This window comes from Gekko japonicus, unplaced genomic scaffold (genome assembly GCF_001447785.1).
Source record: "Gekko japonicus isolate JY-2015 unplaced genomic scaffold, Gekko_japonicus_V1.1 scaffold515, whole genome shotgun sequence".
Classification (NCBI taxonomy): domain Eukaryota; kingdom Metazoa; phylum Chordata; class Lepidosauria; order Squamata; family Gekkonidae; genus Gekko; species Gekko japonicus.
The window spans coordinates 993,114-1,012,097 of record NW_015164680.1 but is presented as its reverse complement, the minus strand read 5'-3'; the positions used below and the strand labels follow the sequence as shown (position 1 = coordinate 1,012,097).

General features: G+C 45.6%; 1 protein-coding gene across 1 annotated transcript in view; it reads left to right on the top strand.

The window, feature by feature from the left end:
• The window catches only part of LOC107108793 (cystine/glutamate transporter-like), a 29,399-nt gene extending 10,759 nt beyond the window's left edge, over positions 1-18,640 (top strand). The window contains exons 3-12 of the mRNA XM_015409314.1: positions 1,018-1,133; positions 3,678-3,803; positions 6,589-6,688; positions 9,231-9,275; positions 9,522-9,645; positions 11,329-11,432; positions 13,869-13,965; positions 15,576-15,725; positions 16,475-16,652; positions 18,464-18,640. Coding sequence (XP_015264800.1) covers positions 1,018-1,133; positions 3,678-3,803; positions 6,589-6,688; positions 9,231-9,275; positions 9,522-9,645; positions 11,329-11,432; positions 13,869-13,965; positions 15,576-15,725; positions 16,475-16,652; positions 18,464-18,528 — 1,105 coding nt within the window. The 3' untranslated portion in view covers positions 18,529-18,640. The remainder of the gene's footprint in view (positions 1-1,017; positions 1,134-3,677; positions 3,804-6,588; positions 6,689-9,230; positions 9,276-9,521; positions 9,646-11,328; positions 11,433-13,868; positions 13,966-15,575; positions 15,726-16,474; positions 16,653-18,463) is intronic.
• Positions 18,641-18,984: the final 344 nt, after the last annotated feature.

Sequence of the window (18,984 nt, the reverse complement as noted above, 5' to 3'; positions counted from 1 at the left end):
GCTTGTATCTTTTCTAATCCTCAATTGGTATTCTCATTTAGGGGCGGCCGCCCCCTTTTCTGAAGCAGAATCCTCGCTGGAAGACACAGAGTCCAGTTCACCACTAGATTTGCTGTCATCTTCTTCTTTAGCGTCCTCAACTGGTTCTCCCAGTTGCAGTCTCAGGAACTCACACGCTTTGGAAAAAGAGTCAATTTTTTTCTTTTTTGTCCTGCAGTTTGAAAATGACATCTTCAGGGGTTAACCATCTGTAGGAAATGCTGTTTGTTTGTAAAAAAAAAAAAAAAAAAGGATTAAGTCTTTATACTTCTTCCTCTTCTTCCTTATTTCAAATGGTATGTTTTTTAAAATCCTGATGGTGTTGCCTCCGATTTTCAGGGGCGTTCCTGTAGTTGCTTTCAGGATAGAATCCCTCATGTGTCTTTTCAAGAATCTAACCACTATCTCGCCAGGCAGATTATTCTTCTTGATATAAACGGAATAGGCCCTATAGACCACATCCATTTCGCTTATAAGGTATTCCGCTTTTAAATCTGTAACTGAAGCTAATGCATCGCTCAAAAGTTGCTTTAGATTCTCATCTTTTACTTCAGGGACCCCTTGGAACCGGAGGACCAGATTAGCTTTCTCCATTTGCAGTTGTAGTAGTTGAGATTGGACATTCAAAACATTTAGTATGGACTATTCAGTAATAATCATGCTCAGCAGCATCCTGAGATAAAGATATTTAACAGGTAAATCTTTTTCTGGCATGGAACTGAATGAATCTTTGTGACTGGCACTGGAACAGAGCCAGAAAAACAGAGGGAGAAATCATCTACAACGATATTCATAAAGAGGCCTTGAAGGTTGGAACACTGCCTTTATTTACAATTCCTTTAGTGATATAGGAAGACTGAATATCAACAGGTATTTATGGAAATAAAATGTAAATGACAGGGGGCTGCAGTAGCCAAAGAAAAGACCAAAAAAATTGCCTTCAATAATGATCTGCAATTTATGGGTTTTATATTCCAGCCCTGCAAATATGGCTGTGGTGTCCTTGGCTTTTGGTCGCTACTTAATCGAGCCTCTCTTTGCCCCATGCCATGCTCCTGCCTTGGCTGTGAAACTCATCACTACAACTGGAATCAGTGAGTACCTTTAGCCTCTATGACTGCAAAATCCTGAGCACAGTTGTGTAAGATTTGTACCCAATGAAGATCATTGTAGAGGGTAGCCATGTTGGGTGGGGGGGGGAGAAGAGTTGGTTTTTATACCCTGCCTTTCATACCCAAAAGAGTCTCAGAGCAACTTATAATTGCTTTCCTTTCCTCTCCCCACAACAGGCACCCTGTGAGGTAGGTGGGGCTGAGAGAGTCCTGAGAGAGCTGTGGCTGACCAGAGGTCACTCACCTGGCTTCACGTGTAGGAGTGTGGAATCAAACTCACTTCTCCAGATTAGAGTCTGCCACTCTTAACCACTACACCAAGCTGGCTCTCTCTAGAACATAGAATCTGGTGGGTAGCCGTGTTGATCTGAAGCGGCAGAACACAGTTGGGGTCCAGTGGCACCTTTAAGACCAACAAAGCTTTATTCAAGGCGAGCTTTCATGTGCATGCACCCTTCTTTCATTGTGTCTGAAGAAGTGTGCATGCACACGAAAGTTCTCCTTGAATAAAACTTTGTTAATCTTAAAGGTAAAGGTTCCCTTGCTCGAAAGCCAGTCGAGTCCGACTCTAGGGTTGCGGTGCTCATCTCCGTTTCAAAGCCGAAGAGCCAGCGCTGTCTGAAGACGTTTCCGTAGCACCTTAGAGACCGACAAAAGTTCCAGGGCCTAAACTTTCGAGAGTCAAAGCTCCCTTCGTCAGACACGAGTAGGAATGGAGATTCTCTGAGTATTTATATCCTTTGACCCTGAATATCTTGTTGCTCTCATACCCAATGAAGTCAATACAATCTTCTACTGAGTTTGACATATGGAGTTTGGGGGTATCAGAGGCTGCTCACTCAACAGTAGACCTATTCATATTAATGGGGGCTATTCTGGAATTTTAGATCATAACCTTTCTTCATATGAAATTCCTTGACCCAGTTACCATCACTTAGCTTAACATCACTGTTGGATTTAGGATCTGAGAGACCTAGGTTCTCATCCCCACTCTGGCCCAAAAGCTTGCTGGGTGGTCTTTGGCAAATGGAATCACAGACCCTCCCAACTTACCTCACAAGGTTGTTCTGAGAATAAAATAGGGGAGGAGAGAAATGATGTATGCCACCCCAGGCTTTTAGTGGGATAAAAATATGGTTGATAGATAACCTACCTCACACCAGGGAGTTTTAGTTTAGTTTATTCAATTTACATCCCACCCTACCCCGCAAGCAGGGCAGCTTACAACATTGATAAAACAATAAATAACCATTCAACACTAAACAAAAATTCATAAAAGCCTCAACAATTCCAGTTAAAAATTTCTGATGGCAACGTAACAATTACTAACTAATTGTGCCTGCTGCAGTAATGTCAGGGAGGGCACCTTCTCTTAAGAGACCAAAGTTTTCTACTCTCCAGAGCTTATACCACTACCACCACCACCCAAATCTTATTGGTCTCTAAGGTGCTTCTGGAATCGGATCAAGCCATTCTACCTCACACAGTGGTTTATAGGACAAAAACAGAGGGTGAAAGGTTATGTATGGCACTCTGAGCAGCTTGGAGAGAGGGTGGGGGAAATACTCTAGCAAAATTGTCTGTTTGAGATTTACCTGGTGATATTTGTTGAGGGGCGGGAATGTTGTATGGCTCTCTCAGCCTCACCTACTTCACAGGGTGTCTGCGGTGGGAAGGGCAAGTGAAAGGAGATTGTAAACTGCTCTGAGACTCCTTCGGGTAGTAAAGGGCAGGGTATAAAACCAATCTCTTCTTCTTCTTCTTCCTCTTCCTCTTCCTCCTCCGCCTCTGACCCTAACTTCCCTCAGAAGGCTGTGGCGAAAATAAAATGGAGGGAGATGCCACATACAGAGTCCTGAGCTCCTTGGCAGAAAGACAGGATAAAAGCTTCATAAATAAATCAAATATGAATTACCACCACATTGGCCAGCTGTGATCTGATGAGGTGTTTTTTTCAACTGGAGCCAACTGGCAAAAGAAAAAAGGGTTTTTAAACAACTTTTAAAAGCTATTTAAAGCCAACCAGTTTTTTAAGAATGCGGTTGAAATCTTAAACACACTTACTGAGAAGAAAATCTCTATCGAATCAATGGGCTATTGCTAAATATGATTTTTTTAAAAATCGACAGTATTCATAATGGCAATGAAAGTCACAGTCAGTGCTGGATTAATGCATGCTGAGGATCCAAACTATGTCATGTTAAAGAGGCTCCACAGCATTTCCAAAAATGGTAATGGAGTATTTTAAAAATTATTTAGAGTCTCCCTTCTAATCTGAAGCCCTAAACAAAAGGCCTCAGCCTCTATGCCCTGTTGGTTGGGCCTCCAGAGGAACTGGTTGGTCACTGCGTGGGACAGGATGCTGGGCTAGAAGGACTACTTGTCTGATCCAGCAGGGCTCTTCTGATGTTCTTAACTGACTTAGCTTGTATGTAAATCCAGCTCTGGCTTCATTTATCCTGTAGCTGAAGCAAGAGCAACTGTTCCTGACCCAGTCCTGGCCAACGTCTGTCTCTTTCCTTCCAGCCCTGGTAATAGTTCTGAACTGCTGGAGCGTAACCTTGTCTGCAAACATACAAACAGCACTCACGGCCCTCAAGATGATCACCTTAGGGTTGATCATTGTTCCTGGGATGATAGCTCTTGGCAACGGTAAGACAGGTGAAGTGGGAGGGGAACCTGTCGAGCTGCTTTGGGTCAGGTTGCAAGTGCCCCCTAGCTCAGTACCAACTGGCAGCAGCACTCCAGGGTCTCCGCAAGAGACAACCCATTCCCAACACTACCAGAGACATTTGAACTTGGAGGGGCAGGTGAGCATCTTCCATAGGGGCTCTTTCAAAGTATGTGGCTCCACCCAGGGCTATTTTTGGGCAGGAACGCACAGGAATGGAGTTTCGGCTGGCTCCCAAGTTGGCCACGCCCAGCAGGAACACATTAGCATAATAGGCTACACCCAGCAGCAGAAACTCATTAGGGGTGTGTGGCCTAACATGCAAAGGAGTTCCTGCTACAAAAAAAGGCCCTGGGTTTTGACAACAAACAAGGTAAACAGAATAACAAGCAAAAGGTGGGTGTGGCTGGATGACCAGACTTCTGGTAACATGGCGGTGTGGCCTAATGTGCTAATGAGCTGTGCTGTCAGGGGTGTGGCCCAATATGCTAATGAGTTCCTGCTGTTGGGTGTGGCCTATTATGCTAATGAGTTCCTGCTGGGCTTTTTCTACAAAAAGAGCCCTGGCTCCACCACTGAGCCGCAGTCCTTCCCTGAGAAAAAGAGCGGGAATGGGTGATATGGCAAAGGAGGAAGTGTGGATGGAGGCTAGAGAGGGAAGGGGCTGTGGCTCAGTGGCAGAGCACCAGGTAGGGATGGGGTGGGGCCTGGAGTTTCCAGACCACACAGTTTAGTTACCCTGGAGGAAATGGTATCACATCCTTGCTGAGTTCCTTCCACAGGCACCACCCTAAATATCCCCGGGAATTTACTAACCTGGAGTTGGCGATCCTAGTTGCAGGTTCAGTCTCCAGCATGCCCATTAAAAAGGATCAGGCAGTAGATGATGGGAAAGGCCGGAGACCTTGGATCCTCCAGCAGCAGCCTGGAGTGGTGCACTCTGTTCTACCTACTCTCTATCACCTATGTGTGAATCAGGCCTTAGCTTAGTCCTCTAAAGATTGCATCCCTTGGGGACTGATCATTGCTGGTTTGGTTGGTTCACTGCCAAAGCAATCACTTGGGGAAAGAGGAGACAGACCAGCCCAGTTATGCAGCTGAAAAGCACTGAGGCTGACGAGTGATTACAGCTCTCATACTTCTATTAGTGAAGAACAAGACAACTCTAGCCAGCTCACAGGCCGGCTTATATTCCCTGAAAACCCCACTCCCAAAACACACCCCACTCCCGTGATTGGCTATATACAGTGGCCGAGAGTTCCATGGGCTCCCAGTCCGGAGCCTAGCTCACCGATTGGTGCGGTTAGGATCTGCTTAGTCCATTGTGTCCTAGAGCAAAGCTCGGACCGTTTGCTTGACCGCGTGGAGCCCTTGCCTTGCACGCGGTCCGAGATGGATACATTACAGCAACACTTTAGACCTAGAGCACTTTCAGAAAGGAAGGAGTGCGTGTGAACTCTGGGTTGGGAAATACCTGGAAATTTAGGGGGTGGAGCCTGGGGAGAGTGAGGTTTGGGGCGGAAAGGGATCTCATTGGTATATAATGGCAAGGAACCTACCCTCTAAAGCAAACATTTTCTCCAGGGGAACTGATTAGTTGTCATTCTGGGAGATCTCCATGCCCCATAAGGTTGCCAGCTCCAGATTAGGAAATACCTGGACATTTGGGGGGTAGAGGCTGGGGAGGGCAGGGTTTGGGGAGGGGAGGGACTTCAGTGGGGAATGATGCCTCTGTGTCCACCTTCCAAAGTGGCCGTTTTCTCCAGGCGAATTGATCTCTGTCGCCTGGAGATAATCCCAGGAGATCTCCAGCCACTGCCTGGAGATTGATCCAGAGGAGTTAGCCCTGTTAGTCTGTTGCTGCAAAATAGTCAAAAGCCCAGTAGCAACTTTAAGACTAACAGACTTTATTGTAAGCATAAGCTTTCGAGAAACACAACTCTCTTCGTCAGATGAATGCCTGGAGATTGGCAACCCTACCTGGGGCTGACAGCCCTCCCTCTTATGCAGATGCTGCTGTCCAGAGCCATTGGGAGTGCATGGGAGGGAGGGCACAAAGTCCTGCCACTGTGGGAGAGCCATGGACGTGTCTCCTCTCGTGCTGCATTCTTGCCACTTGGGACAGAAAAATGAGTGGAGCCAGCCGGAGCACTAAGCGTGGGAGTCTCTTCATCTCCTAAAATGTAAAGCAGCAGCTGTGAGTGGGGAAGAAGGGCTCCCAGTGCCAAAAGATTATCACACGAATGGGCTGTTAATTGGTCATCTTATGCTGGCCTAATTTGTGCCAGCTCTGGCATCTGGCTTTAATGCCAGGGATCAATCCTGAGAACAAACACGAAAGTGCTTTTTGAGGTTTTGCAGGGTGTGTCTCCCTCACCACTGAGAAACTGCAGTCAGTCCCAAACAGTATGGGAACAGGAGTGCCAGTTTTGCTATTTCTCCAAGTCCAGCACTGGCCTGACTCACCTGTCCTCAGCTTTCCAAATCCAGCATGCCTCTTCTGTGTTAACTTTTCAGTTAACACAGTAGCTAACCTGAGGGTAAAGGAAAAAGAATGTAACTCAAAAGGCATGTTTAGGTGCAGTTCCCTCCCACCTGCATCCCTCTACAGGCCCCGGGCAGGAAAAAGCTGCACCTTTTGAATTTTCATCTGATCTGACGCTGTGGATGATACAGCACCCATGTCAGGACACAAAAAATGAGTGACCCATCACTTTAACTTGAAATTCACCTTGATTTGTCATTTTCCTATCTGTTCTTGCTCAGGCCACTATGAAAATTTCCAGGAAGGTTTTGACACAAGCACGTTGACGTTGGACAAGCTACCCCTCGCTTTTTATTCTGGCATGTTTGCCTATGGAGGGTGGTAAGTTGCCAAGTTGTACATGGCACTGGGTGAAATCCAGGCTAAAATTTCCATGAATGGAGGGCACTTCTTTTTTAAAAAAAGATGAAACTTTTCTGGCTCCCCAAGTGTGCCATTTGTACCACCCATAACAGTTGGCCCCACCCGCCATATCATGGGCCTTTTTTTCTGCAGGGTACAGGACTGGGTCCAGTTGGCAGATGAGACGGAGCTTGATAGATGCCTCGGAGCTCACTGGAAACGGGGTGTTTCTGCAGTAGTTCTATCTCAATGTCCATTCCCATACCCTAGACTCACCCTAATCGTCACAGCCATCTCTCATATAGGGTAGCTGAATGAGTAGGTGCGGACACCAGCACGTGTGCCTAAGGAAGTATCAGGGGTATCATAAGAACAACCCTGCTGGATCAGACCAGTAGTCCATCTAGTCCAGCATCCTGTCACACACTGGGGCCAACCAGTTCCTCTAGAAGGCCAACAACAGGGCAGAGAGGCTAAGGCCTTCCCCTGATGTTGCCTGCTGGTTCTGATATTCAGAGGTTGACTGGCTGCTAAGTTTCCAAGTTGTACATGGCACTGGGTGAAATCCAGGCTAAAATTTCCATGAATGGAGGGCACTTCCTTTAAAAAAAAAAGATGGAACTTTTCTGGCTCCCCAGGTGTGCCATGTGTACCACCCATAACAGTTGGCCCCCACCCGCTATATCATGGGGCTTTTTTTCTGCAGGGTACAGGACTGGGTCCAGTTGGCAGATGAGACGGAGCTTGATAGATGCCTCGGAGCTCACTGGAAACGGGGTGTTTCTGCCGGTGGTTCTATCTAAATGCACTTTCATTCCCATACCCTAGACTCACCCTAATATTCACAGCCATCTCTCATATATGGTAGCTGAATGAGTAGGTGCAGACACCAGCACGTGTGCCTAAGGAAGTATCAGGGGTATCATAAGAACAGCCCTGCTGGATCAGACCAGTGGTCCATCTAGTCCAGCATCCTGTCACACACTGGGGCCAACCAGTTCCTCTGGAAAGCCAACAACAGGGCAGAGAGGCTAAGGCCTTCCCCTGATGTTGCCTGCTGGTTGTGATATTCAGAGGTTGACTGCCTCTGAACATGGAGGTTCCCCTTAGTCACTAGGGCCAGTAGTCAGTAGTCACTGATAGACTTATCCTCCGTGAATCTATCTAATCCCCCTTTAAAATTGTGTATGCCTGTGGCCATCGTCTGGCAGTGAATTCCACATTTTAATCACTCTCTGGGTGCGTTCAGATGGGGCGTTTCTGCCGGCATAAACGCGATCACACCCTCCATTTTGTGGATCCCTCCGGTGGATGTCCGCTCACATGCTGCGGGCGTCGGCGTTTTTTGTGTTTTTTTAAGGACAGTTTGAGCATGCGCATAGGCAGCCATTCAGAGAATGGCGATTTTTGTGTATGCTCAAACCCCCCCATTACATTTAAACTTTAAAGGTAAGGGCTTACCTTTAAAGTTTAAAGCCCAACCTGGCCTCCCTGTAGTCCCGGACTGCTCCGGGAAGTTAAAGTAAGGGCTTTTTTTTTTCCTTAACAAACACTCGGGGCAAAGCTTCGCCCGAGCGCATATCGCTTATTTAAAAAAAAAATGGTGGGGGAAAGCCGGAAGCCTCAGGCTTCCAAACGGAAGTGGCTGTACAACGTTTGGAGAGCGATCAGACGCCGGGGTGCACCGTTTTCAACCGTTGCACTCAGTTTACCACCACTTGGGACCTAGTGGCAGAGTGCAACGGTTTAAAGGGATTTACACCGGTTAGGGACGGGAGGCAGATGTTCGCCGTGTGAACGCCTGTAAGTACACCGGTTGGAACCGGCACCCTAACCGTTGTAAATCCCCCGTCTGAACGCACCCTCTGTGTGAAGAAATATTTCTTCTTGTATGTCCTGGATCTACTGTCCATGAGCTTAATTGGATGCCCTCGAGTTCTAGTATTTTGGGAGAGACAAAATTCTCTTTGTCGACTTTCTCCACCTGGTGCATAATCTTATAAACCTCTATCATGCCCCCCCTCCCTTAGTCATCTCCTAATAGTAAAGAGGTATCCTCATCAGATCTACCTTTCTAGAAGGAGACCACTCTGCTTATGGTAGCAGTGAACACATCCTTTTAAAATTCTTGAACACTGTGCTGCAGAAAGTTGTCCACTGCACCACCAACAGAAGTAGCCCCTCTACAGCCACAGAAACTAGCTATTCAAGATTTCATAGGAATGCTTCTTGATGCCATGTAGAAAAGCATTATTCGCTGCTAACATCTGCTGATTAGACTACTGTTAAAGGCCCATCTGAAGAAGTGGCTTAAACAGGTTGTCAGCGTTGCTGCAGATCAATACATTGTATTCTGAAGGGTCTCTCTTGCTTGTTAGCAGGCTGTTTCCTTTACAGGAAAATCCTTGCCACTGGTGCTGGCTAGCTGTTAGGCAATATATCAAACTGGGACCCCCTCAGGAGGAAATAGTGTTGGAACAGTGACCCTGTGACTTAAACACTGCTCATTTTTTCCTTCCAGGTTCTATGTAAACTTTGTAACAGAGGAAATTGTAAATCCTAAACGGTAAGGAAACGACGGAAGTTCTTTTGTGACATATGGGAGGAGGGGAAAGAACATAGTTCCAACCTGCTAGCTGAGTCCCTTTGTGAAATATTAGGTCATAGTGAAATCCTTGAACATCTTTATTTTCCCTCATCTTTCAAGAATAACCTGTATTAATGAAGGAGGAAATTCCTGTAGGCAAAAGGAAAAATGTGTATTTACAATCAGGTGACAGTGAATAAAAGACAGGCTCTTCTTCTTCTTCAGGAATATCCCACTGAGCATTCTGATGTCTCTAATTGTTGTCACAGCATGTTACATCCTGACAAATGTGTCTTACTATGCAGTCCTGACACCCCAAGAAATTCTCAGCTCCGAGGCTGTAGCTGTGGTAAGCTTTGGCAGCTCTTGGGGGGATTGTATTTTCAGATCAGTATTACCAGGGTAAGGGGAAACAAAGGGTGTGTGTGTGTGTGTCTTCCTAGGAGGACTGTTGGAAAAGATCTCAAGCTTAATTAAAGAAAAGAACAGATTGTAAAATTTTGGTGCCTCGGGCAGACATCTGTTTTCCTGTGCAGCAAAAAGGAAGAGAAGCAGGCATCTCAGCACAACATTCAGCTGTGAACCTCCAGATAAGAAAAACAAACAAACAGAGATGGCTGCATTCTATTTGTAGCATGTTGGAGCCTCCCTTTATTTAAAACCAGGGGGTTTTTTTGTAGGAAAAGCCCAGCAGGAACTCATTAGCATAACAGGCCACACCCAACAGCAGAAACTTATTAGCATATTAGGCCACATCCCTGACAGTGTGGCTCATTAGCATATTAGGCCACACCCCATGCCTTCCCTTGCCTTGCCCAGGCACCCCACAGCTGCAGGGAGCCCAGGCAAGCCCCCCCTTGAAGGGAAGGGAAGGCAGTTTAAACTGGGCATTTAAATGCCTCCCCGATCCAGGCCCCCCCCCCCGGTATCTGTAGCCATGCACACAGAGGTTTTGGCTGTAGTGGGCGTGGCTAACTCTGAAGCCAGCCAGAACTCCGTTTCTGTGCGTTCCTGCCGAAAAATAGCGCTGTATAAAACTACTCTGTTGAACATATGAATCTGCCCTATACGGAGTCAGATCATTGCCCTATTAAGCCCAAGGTTGTCTACTCTGGATGGAGAGGGGGCATGGTTCGGTGGTCATTCACTTTGCATGCAGAAGGTCCCAGGTTCAATCCCTGGCATCTCCATTTGAAAAAAAAAGAAAAAGGATCAGTTGTGTGCAAGACTTCTGCCTAAAGTTCTGGAGCACTTGCTGCCCATCAGATCAGACAGCTCTGACCTTGGTCAGACATTGGTGGTGTTGTGGTTAAGAGCGTGGACTCTAACCTGAAGAACCGGGTTTGATTCCCCACTCCTCCATGTGAAGCCAGGTGGGTGACCTTGGGTCAGTCACAGCTCTTTCAGAGCTCTCTCAGCCCCACCTCCCTCACAGGGTGTCTGTTGTGGGGAGAGGAAGGGAAGGCGATTGTAAGCTGCTCTGAGACTCCTTCAGGTAGTGAAGAGCTGGGTATAAAACCAATTCGTCTTCTTCTGTCAGTGGTCTGTACAAGGCAGTTTCATGTGTGACCAGCAGCAGAGTCTTCAACAGAGGACTTCCTTAATCCAGCTATGCAATACCTTTCCCCTTGAGTTGCCAGGGATTGAACCTGGGACATGCAGACCATGTGCTCTGCCACAGAGCCGCGTTGCCTTCAGAATGAGGCAATGATTTCCTCTTCCAAATAAGGATTAAAAAAAATGGAAATTGTATTTTATTTATTTATTTGCCATCAGGTTGCAGCTGACTTATGATAACCCCATAAAGTTTTCAAGGCAAGGGATGTTCAGAGGTGTTTTGCCATTGCCTGCCTCTGCATAGCAACCTGGTATTCCTTGGTGGTCTCCCATCCAAATACTGATCAGAGCCGACCCTGATTAGCTTCCAAGATCTGATGAGACTGGACTAACCTGGGCCATCCAGGTCAGGGCAAAATAGATACAGAGATGTGAAAAGAAATTGTCTGACTAGGCTTTCCTGCTCTTCTTCTAGAGCTTTGCCGACAAAGCTTTCAAGAGCATCTCCTCTGTGCTTCCCATCCTTGTAGCTTTGTCCTGTTTTGGCGCTCTAAATGGAGGCATTTTTGCTGCTTCAAGGTAAAGTTTTGTTCCTTTTCAAATTATCTTGTCTGCATTATCAGAAGTCATCTGTGTGGTTTGCAATGCATTGTCTGTTCAGGTTACTGCCACCTTTTTAGGTTTCTGTTCCTTTATCCCAACAATACCATAGAGCCATAGAGATAAAGAAACTGATTTATTAAGATTTAAGTAAAAGAATAAATTTCAACTGAATGTATACTACTAAGCAAAGAGAAAATCGGAGATTAACGCAAAACTAACTACTGCCAGTGTTCCCTCTAAGATGAGTTAGTGTGAGCTAGCTCACAGTTTTTTAGCATCCAGCTCACATATCTTTGTCTTTGCTCAGGAAGGATGGCTCCAGAGCAAACTAATGTATGCAGTAGCCAGATCACTCACTCACAACTTTAATGCCAGTTGCTCACAAAGCAGAATTTTTGCTCACAAGACTCCACAGCTTAGAGGGACCACTGTCTTTGAAATTTTTTATTTTCTAATCTACAAAACTACAGGGTCAGGGTAATGAAACAACCTAAAATAAGGAGTAACAAGGATCCATAATACAGAAATATAAGGTTGCTGATACATCTCTGTTGACTTAATGGTAAAACATGAAGATTACTAATGCAAAAGTGTCAAGCAAGCAATCACAATTTCTTTAACTAATGTGTAAATATCATAGAATTAAAGTTATGCATTAAAAATAAAGAACAGGCTATCAATCTGTTTTGCAATTTCCTTTCCTCTTATCAAAGTCCAAATTAGTTTTTAGATGGTTTAGGGGCAACAGCCCCTAGTTCTGCTTCAGGATCAAAGAGTTTTGCCAGACTCTTCAAGATGGTATCGCAGCCTTCCCCATCTTTCTCTTCTTCTGTGTCTTTGTTCTCCACTTTCTCAGGTCCATCTTCTGCTTTCTGTTATTGCTTCAGGAACATCCGCTTTATTTCTTTCTCGCTGAAATTTCTTTGTTCCTTATGCAACGTATCCAGCTGGAGTTTAAAGTTGGTCATCTGATCCAGTAGAGGGTGCAAAGCTACAGCAGTCAGTTTGGGAAAGTCTGTGGTTACTTCCGGTCTGGTAGCCGGTGATGCTGTGCTGGCAGTTCATATAAGTTTTGCTTTCGACGCCATTTTTTCTGCTCACTGCATCATTGTTTACACAAGAGGAAAGTTTAAAAGTTCTTTGTAAGTCTGGAATTTATCGCTTTCTTGCTAGTCCGCCGCACACTTCATCATAATCCGCTTCCTTTGAGCCACCCTTTCAGCCTCCCGCTTTAAACTCAGTCATTTCGAGATCGGGCATTTCCCTCCCCCTTCTGCTTGTTTGGGGCTTTGGGGTGGCTTTACTAGTAGCAATTTATCGATTGTTTGCTGGATCATGGCTTCACTCACGTTTGTACTTGCGTTCGCTTGGCATGTACAGAGGAACGGTTCTTGGGATACTTGTGCACTCTGTCCAGTGTGCGCCACTCCATGCCGCGGGGGCCTTTCAGGGCAAAGGTGCCTCAATCCTTTTACGTCCGCCTTGGGAGAGGTACCTCTTGCGCCCCAGGTTGAGACCTCCATACAAGGGGTCTGGGGGGGCCAAGATCAACTCGGACCCCCCCATCAGCACATTTGTGGGGCGCTCACATAAGAACTGTGATGGAGCACACTCGCTTGCGAGTTGCCGAAACTAGAAGATCTGCTTAGAGGGAGCATTAACTATTGCCAATGTATATATCTGGTTAGATACAATAATATTTTCTTAAGTGTTTTCCCTGTTTTCTCTTCAACCCTCTCTTTTCCCAACTGCCACCAACTGACTATAACAGACTGTGAGAATATTCAAACTTCCACCAGTCAGGCACCCAGCTTACCAAAATGGCCAATCACATGCCATCCAAGCATTATCCAATCCTCTTTCAATTCCAGCTTCATCCTCCTAAACTCATTCTCAATGGATTCCGCCCCCAGTATTGAAAAGCCCTCGTTTTGTCTTTTTCCCGTAGCTCTTTCTTCTTACTTTGATAGAGAAGATGGATACCAGCAGCAACTCTGCACACCTATCTTCCTTGTAGACAGAGATTCCTTGTTCTTAGACCCAGTTCTTCAATGTGTACATGATATTTATTTTAATTCATTTATCACCCGTCTTGCTCACTGAGACTTAAGGCAGATATGGTACTGACACTGCACTGTGATGTAACTTCCAAACATTTTTTTTGGGGGGGGGAGGACACAACACACACAAAACCCCTCATGTAAATCTGTAGCACATGACGATACAGAGTTGCAGGTTTGTGTGGGTTTTAGAAGTAGAGATAGCTATGTTGAAAAAAAATATTATGTATTAAAAAGTTTAATAAGCCAAAAGGAGGGTCCTAACACAAGCTTACAGAAGCTTTGATTTATGGTTGGTTGTCACTTCAAACTAGCCACTAGTGCTATATTTACAGCCAGTTTACTTTTATAGGATGCTGTTTGCTGCTGCCAGAGAAGGACAGTGGCCGGCACTCTTCTCAATGATTCACATTCAAAGACACACTCCACTGCCGGCCTTGCTACTAATGGTAAGAACATTAAAAGGTTTAGAATGATCTGGGATTGAGCTGGCCCTCTTCCCCATTTCACAACAACTGAGCAGGGTACTGAAAATGAGTAAACCTTTGTTTTGTAAACCGTCCTCAGAATAAGCCAGCTCTTCTTTTATGTCCTCACAAGGCCTAGCTTGCAGTTAAAAGGCAATGGTCTTTTAACATTTGGGAGGTGCTGTATACAAAATTGCCTTCTTCTTTAGAGTCAACTATTGGTGCATCTTAGTTCAGCTAGGTTGGCTAGAAGCATCTCTCCAACGATATGGGCAGAGAAAGGTCTTTTCCACCTAGTAGTGGGATCATTGGGTCAGATAAGGTCCTGGGCCCAGCTTATAGGCTTAACAAGGGGCTCCCCCCCAAAAAATTGGCTCTCCTTAGACACCCTATTGATTACAGTGAGACTTATTTCTGAGAAAATGTATGCATAGAATCTGCCTGTGGAGAAGGCATGCTTGGATGAAACAAGCTTGCTGAATGTTCGTTCTCTGTTTTGCATTATCATCTAAAGTGATTTCCAGAAGACCAGAGTCCAAAATCACTTACCTGTACCATTTCCACCACCTGTTACAGGATGTCTAGTAAGTGGAGATAGCAGAAACTGAAGCTGGGACAGTCTGCAAGCAAAGCGTCTGCTCTGCCACTGATCCACAGCCCCTTCCCTAGTTATTTGGTTCTTGCCATCAAGTCACCACTGACTTACGGTGACTTTGTAGGGTTTTTCAAGGCAAGAGACATTCAGAGGTGGTTTGCCATTGCCTGCCTCTGTGTCATAACCCTGATTTTCCTGGAAGCCCATCCAAATACTAGCCAGAGCCAACACTGCTTAGCTGCTGAGATCAGGCTACCCTGGGTTATCCAGGTTTAGAGCATCCACATGATCCTTGGTTCCTGCAGTAACTGTCCAAGTAGGGGGAGGGATTCCCCCCTTTCTTGCCAGGCCCAGAGGCTGCCCTGGAGTGGGCCCAGCAAAACTTCCAGGTTGTGCTGCTGCCTTGGAGTGTGCCCTGTGCTGCTCCCACACTGTGCACCTGCTGCACTGGGCCCAGCAGGGCTCCCAGGTTGTGCAGCCGTTGGATCCAGCAGGACTCCTGCACTGCACAACTGCTGCTGCCAGGTCCAGTGCAGCTCAGGGACTGCAGCAGCTGCTGGAGGTGTGTTCTCTGTGCATGTGCAGAGAACACTACTTAACTTTTTGGAGGATTTAACACACCCCCGGGTTTTTTTTTAATTTTCAGATTTTCCTGCAACCATAGAGAGACCCCCAAGTTTGCAGAAACATCTGTGTAGCCTCCGTGTGGCCCCAATCTGCAGATTTAGCTATCCACAGATAGGGGCCATGGGTGGCTAATAGTATATCATTAGTTGATACACCCACCCTGTAGTGAATGCAAGGTGGAATTTCTCCTTGCAAAAGGAGGGCAAATATGAATTTGCTTCCACAACTTTGTCATCAGAATTGTCCCTCCATCGAACTTTGTCATCAGAATTGTCCCTCCATCGCAAAAGAAATCTACAGAGCAAAGCAGGGGGGGAAATGGTTTTGGATTCTGCTAATGTTTCCACACTACTCTCTTTCTGTATGCCAGTTGCCACTGATCTACTTGATGGTGTCCATTGGTGACCTCTATGGTCTGCTGAACTTCTACAGTGTCTCACGTTGGTTCTTCATAGGACTGGCTACACTGGGACTCATGGTACATCGCTATCGTCATCCAGAACTGCCAAGACCTTTTAAGGTAACAAGACTGCAATAACTATGCACATTTACACAGAAGCAATGCTCACTGAAGTCAGTGGGACTTACTTCTTAGTAGGTATGAGTAGGATTGAACCACCAAAGAAGATACTGAGGAGACAACACAAAGAAAGGCAGAGCTTTACTGTTATTTCTATCATGGTAACCACAATCTAGGCATCTATGACCAAAGCAGCAAGAAAGCCTCAGAACACAGAAATAAGTATGATATATTGGCCGAGTACAGACAAAGTGCTTAACTTTCATTTGTTGCCTTAACCTGGGATTAATTTGCCCAGAAGGTGAGGGGAAGGCACCACTGGTATAGGTCAACATTTCAAGCTGAGAAAAATGAGTGTTAAGTGCTGTCACATCACTTCCGAGTTACGGCAACCCTATGACCTCCAAAATATTCTATCGTTCAACAGCCTTGCTCAGGTCTTCCAAACCGAGGCCTGACTGGCTTCCTTGATTGAGTCAATCCATCTCACGTTGAGTCTTCCTCTTTTCCTGCTTCCTTCATCTTTTCCTAGCGTTGTCTTTTCCAGTGACCTTTGTCTTCTCATAATGTGACCAAAGTACAATAACTTCAGTTTGGTCCTTTTAGCTTGTAGGGAAGAGTTCAGGTTTGATTTGATCTGGGAACCCATAGAAATCACTATAACATGCTCAGTACCACTGACTACAAAAGATATTTTGCATACTTCAGCCAGACCTTTGGTCTCCACCTCTGATCTCACTTTCCTTTAGGTGCCACTGGTCATCCCACTGATATTCACCATAGCAAGTTTCTTCATTGTGGGAACATCTCTGTATTCAGATCCTGTGAACACCAGCATTGGTTGTGCCATCACTCTGTCTGGCTTGCCTGTCTACTATCTGGTGGTTCAGAAAACTAGAATACCAGGCTGCTGCATATCGAAGTTCAGTAAGTATGGCATCAACTAGGATTGCTCAAAGGGAACGTTCAACATTAGTATGAATCAGAGCTGATTTCACACATGACAACAAGAACACTTCCTGCAAGCATTCTGGTATTTGTGACACAGTGTCAAGGCATCAGCTAGGTGTTGTCTCCACCACCTCTGTCTTATTTTTCCATGTCTAGCATGGCAAAAAAACATACAAAGTTATCTTTATAGTAAGTTGTCTTATTTTTCCATGTCTAGCATGGCAAATGTTGGTGTTCACACAACAGGTAGCACCCTATATAAAAACATACAAAGTTACCTTTATAGTAAGTCTGGCTATTGGTCCATCTGGCTCAACATTGTCTACTTTGATTGTAGTGCTCCTGCCAAGGTCGTAGGCAGAGAAAGGTCTTTCCCAATACCTACTAGTTGAGAATTAAAATACCAGGAATTGAACGTGGAACGTTCTGCACACAAAGCACGTGTGGCGGTGCTGAGCTATAACCCTTCACCTTTATTGATATTCAGCTCAGGACATTCACCTGTGAAGGTTTCCGCTGAACGTCAGCCACTCTCCACTGCTTAATGCTCATATAACATGATCAGTGGGGTTGCCAACCTCCAACTGGGACCTGGAAATCCCCCCCCCCCAATGACAACTGATCTCCAGACAACAGAGATCAGTTCCCCTGGAGAAAATAGCTGCTTTTAAGGCATTGTACCCTGCTGAGGTACCAAAGCTCACCTTCCCCAGGCTTCACCACCAAAATCTACAGGTATTTTGCAACCCTAATGATCAGTGCGCCACTGTAACAGGGGCTTGGCTGAGTGTAGCCTTCTCACATATGTGGAGGTCAAGAAAACAGTGTGCATACATGGTAAAGTTCTAGCCAAGAAGAAGAAGAGGAGGAGATTGGATTCATACCTCTCCCTTCACTACCCAAAGGTGTCTCAGAGTGGCTTACAAACCCCTTTCCCTTCCCCTCCCCACAACAGACACCCTGTGAGGTAGGTGGGGCTGAGAGAGCTCTTGACAGAAACTGCTCTTTTTCAAGAACAGCTCTTATCAGTTTGGTGTAGTGGTTAAGTGCGCGGACTCTAATCTGTGAGAACTGGGTTTGATTCCCCACTTGCATCTGGCTGGATGACCTTGGGCAAGCCGTAGTTCTGATAAGAGCTGTTCTTTAAAAACAGCAGTTCTCGAAAGAGCTCTCTCAGCCCCACCTACCTCACAGGGTGTCTGTTGTGGGGAGGGGAAGGGAAAGGAGTTTGTAAGCCGCTCGGAGACACCTTTGGGTAGTGAAGGGCGCGGTACAAATCCAATCTCTTCTTCTTCTTATCAGAACTATGGCTTGCCCAAGGTCATCCAGCCAGGTGTAAGTGGAGGAGTGGGGAATCAAACCTGGTTCTCCCAGATTAGAGTCCACGCACTTAACCACACCAAACTGGCTCTCCAGTGCGCATGCGTCAGAAAACAAAAACACATAATTAACAAATAATTCTGCATAGAGCTCTGCAAACATGGGATTCAGTACTCATTTCTGAAGTTTTCTGAATTCTATAGGGAGAAAAGAATGTAGAGGAACTCATTCCTTTCATACATTTCAAAAATTTGTTTGTAAAGACTGGGGTAGGTGGAGATGGAGATAATCTGAACAGTACACATATCCGCTCTGTTCTCTGGAACACACAAGCTCACGTTATAAGAAACACCATGTGAACTTGCTGTCTAAGTGGCCTCTGCTTGGTGTTTTCATTGAAAGAAACACTCAGTGATCACTGTTTTTACCTTAAGAGATTTTTATTGGTATTTCCTTCTTCCATTTAGACTCCATGACAGCAAAACTGCAGATCCTGATGAAAGTGGCGTTCCAGGAAGTCCAGACTTACTGAAAAGGATGTATATCCTTCAAGGCCCCTTCATATCAATTCTATCTTTGATAGAAGAAGGCAAAAAAAAAATTGCCTCACACTCCAGTAATGGGGAACACACCTCCAGTTCATGTCAGGCAAGGACAGAGAGCATTCTGATGAGTCATGCTCCTCAGCAGAGTATTTGTACAGAAAATGTGAAGGGCAGTTGTCTTCTACACTTTAATGAGGATGCCTTGATTTTTGCTTAGACACAGTAGTATATGAAGCCACAACAGCAGGCATAATGGGTCATGTCAATGGTAAATTAGCTCAGCATACCTTTTTAAAAAATAAGTTGACTGGCTATTGCATTTCCACAGTGTGCCTTAAGAAGTGAAGCCACTATGTTAGAGGCATCCACCACAATATGCCTCATTGAGCAGGAACAGCCCACATATGACTGGCCTCAGCTTTATCTCTGCAAGTAGACGGGCT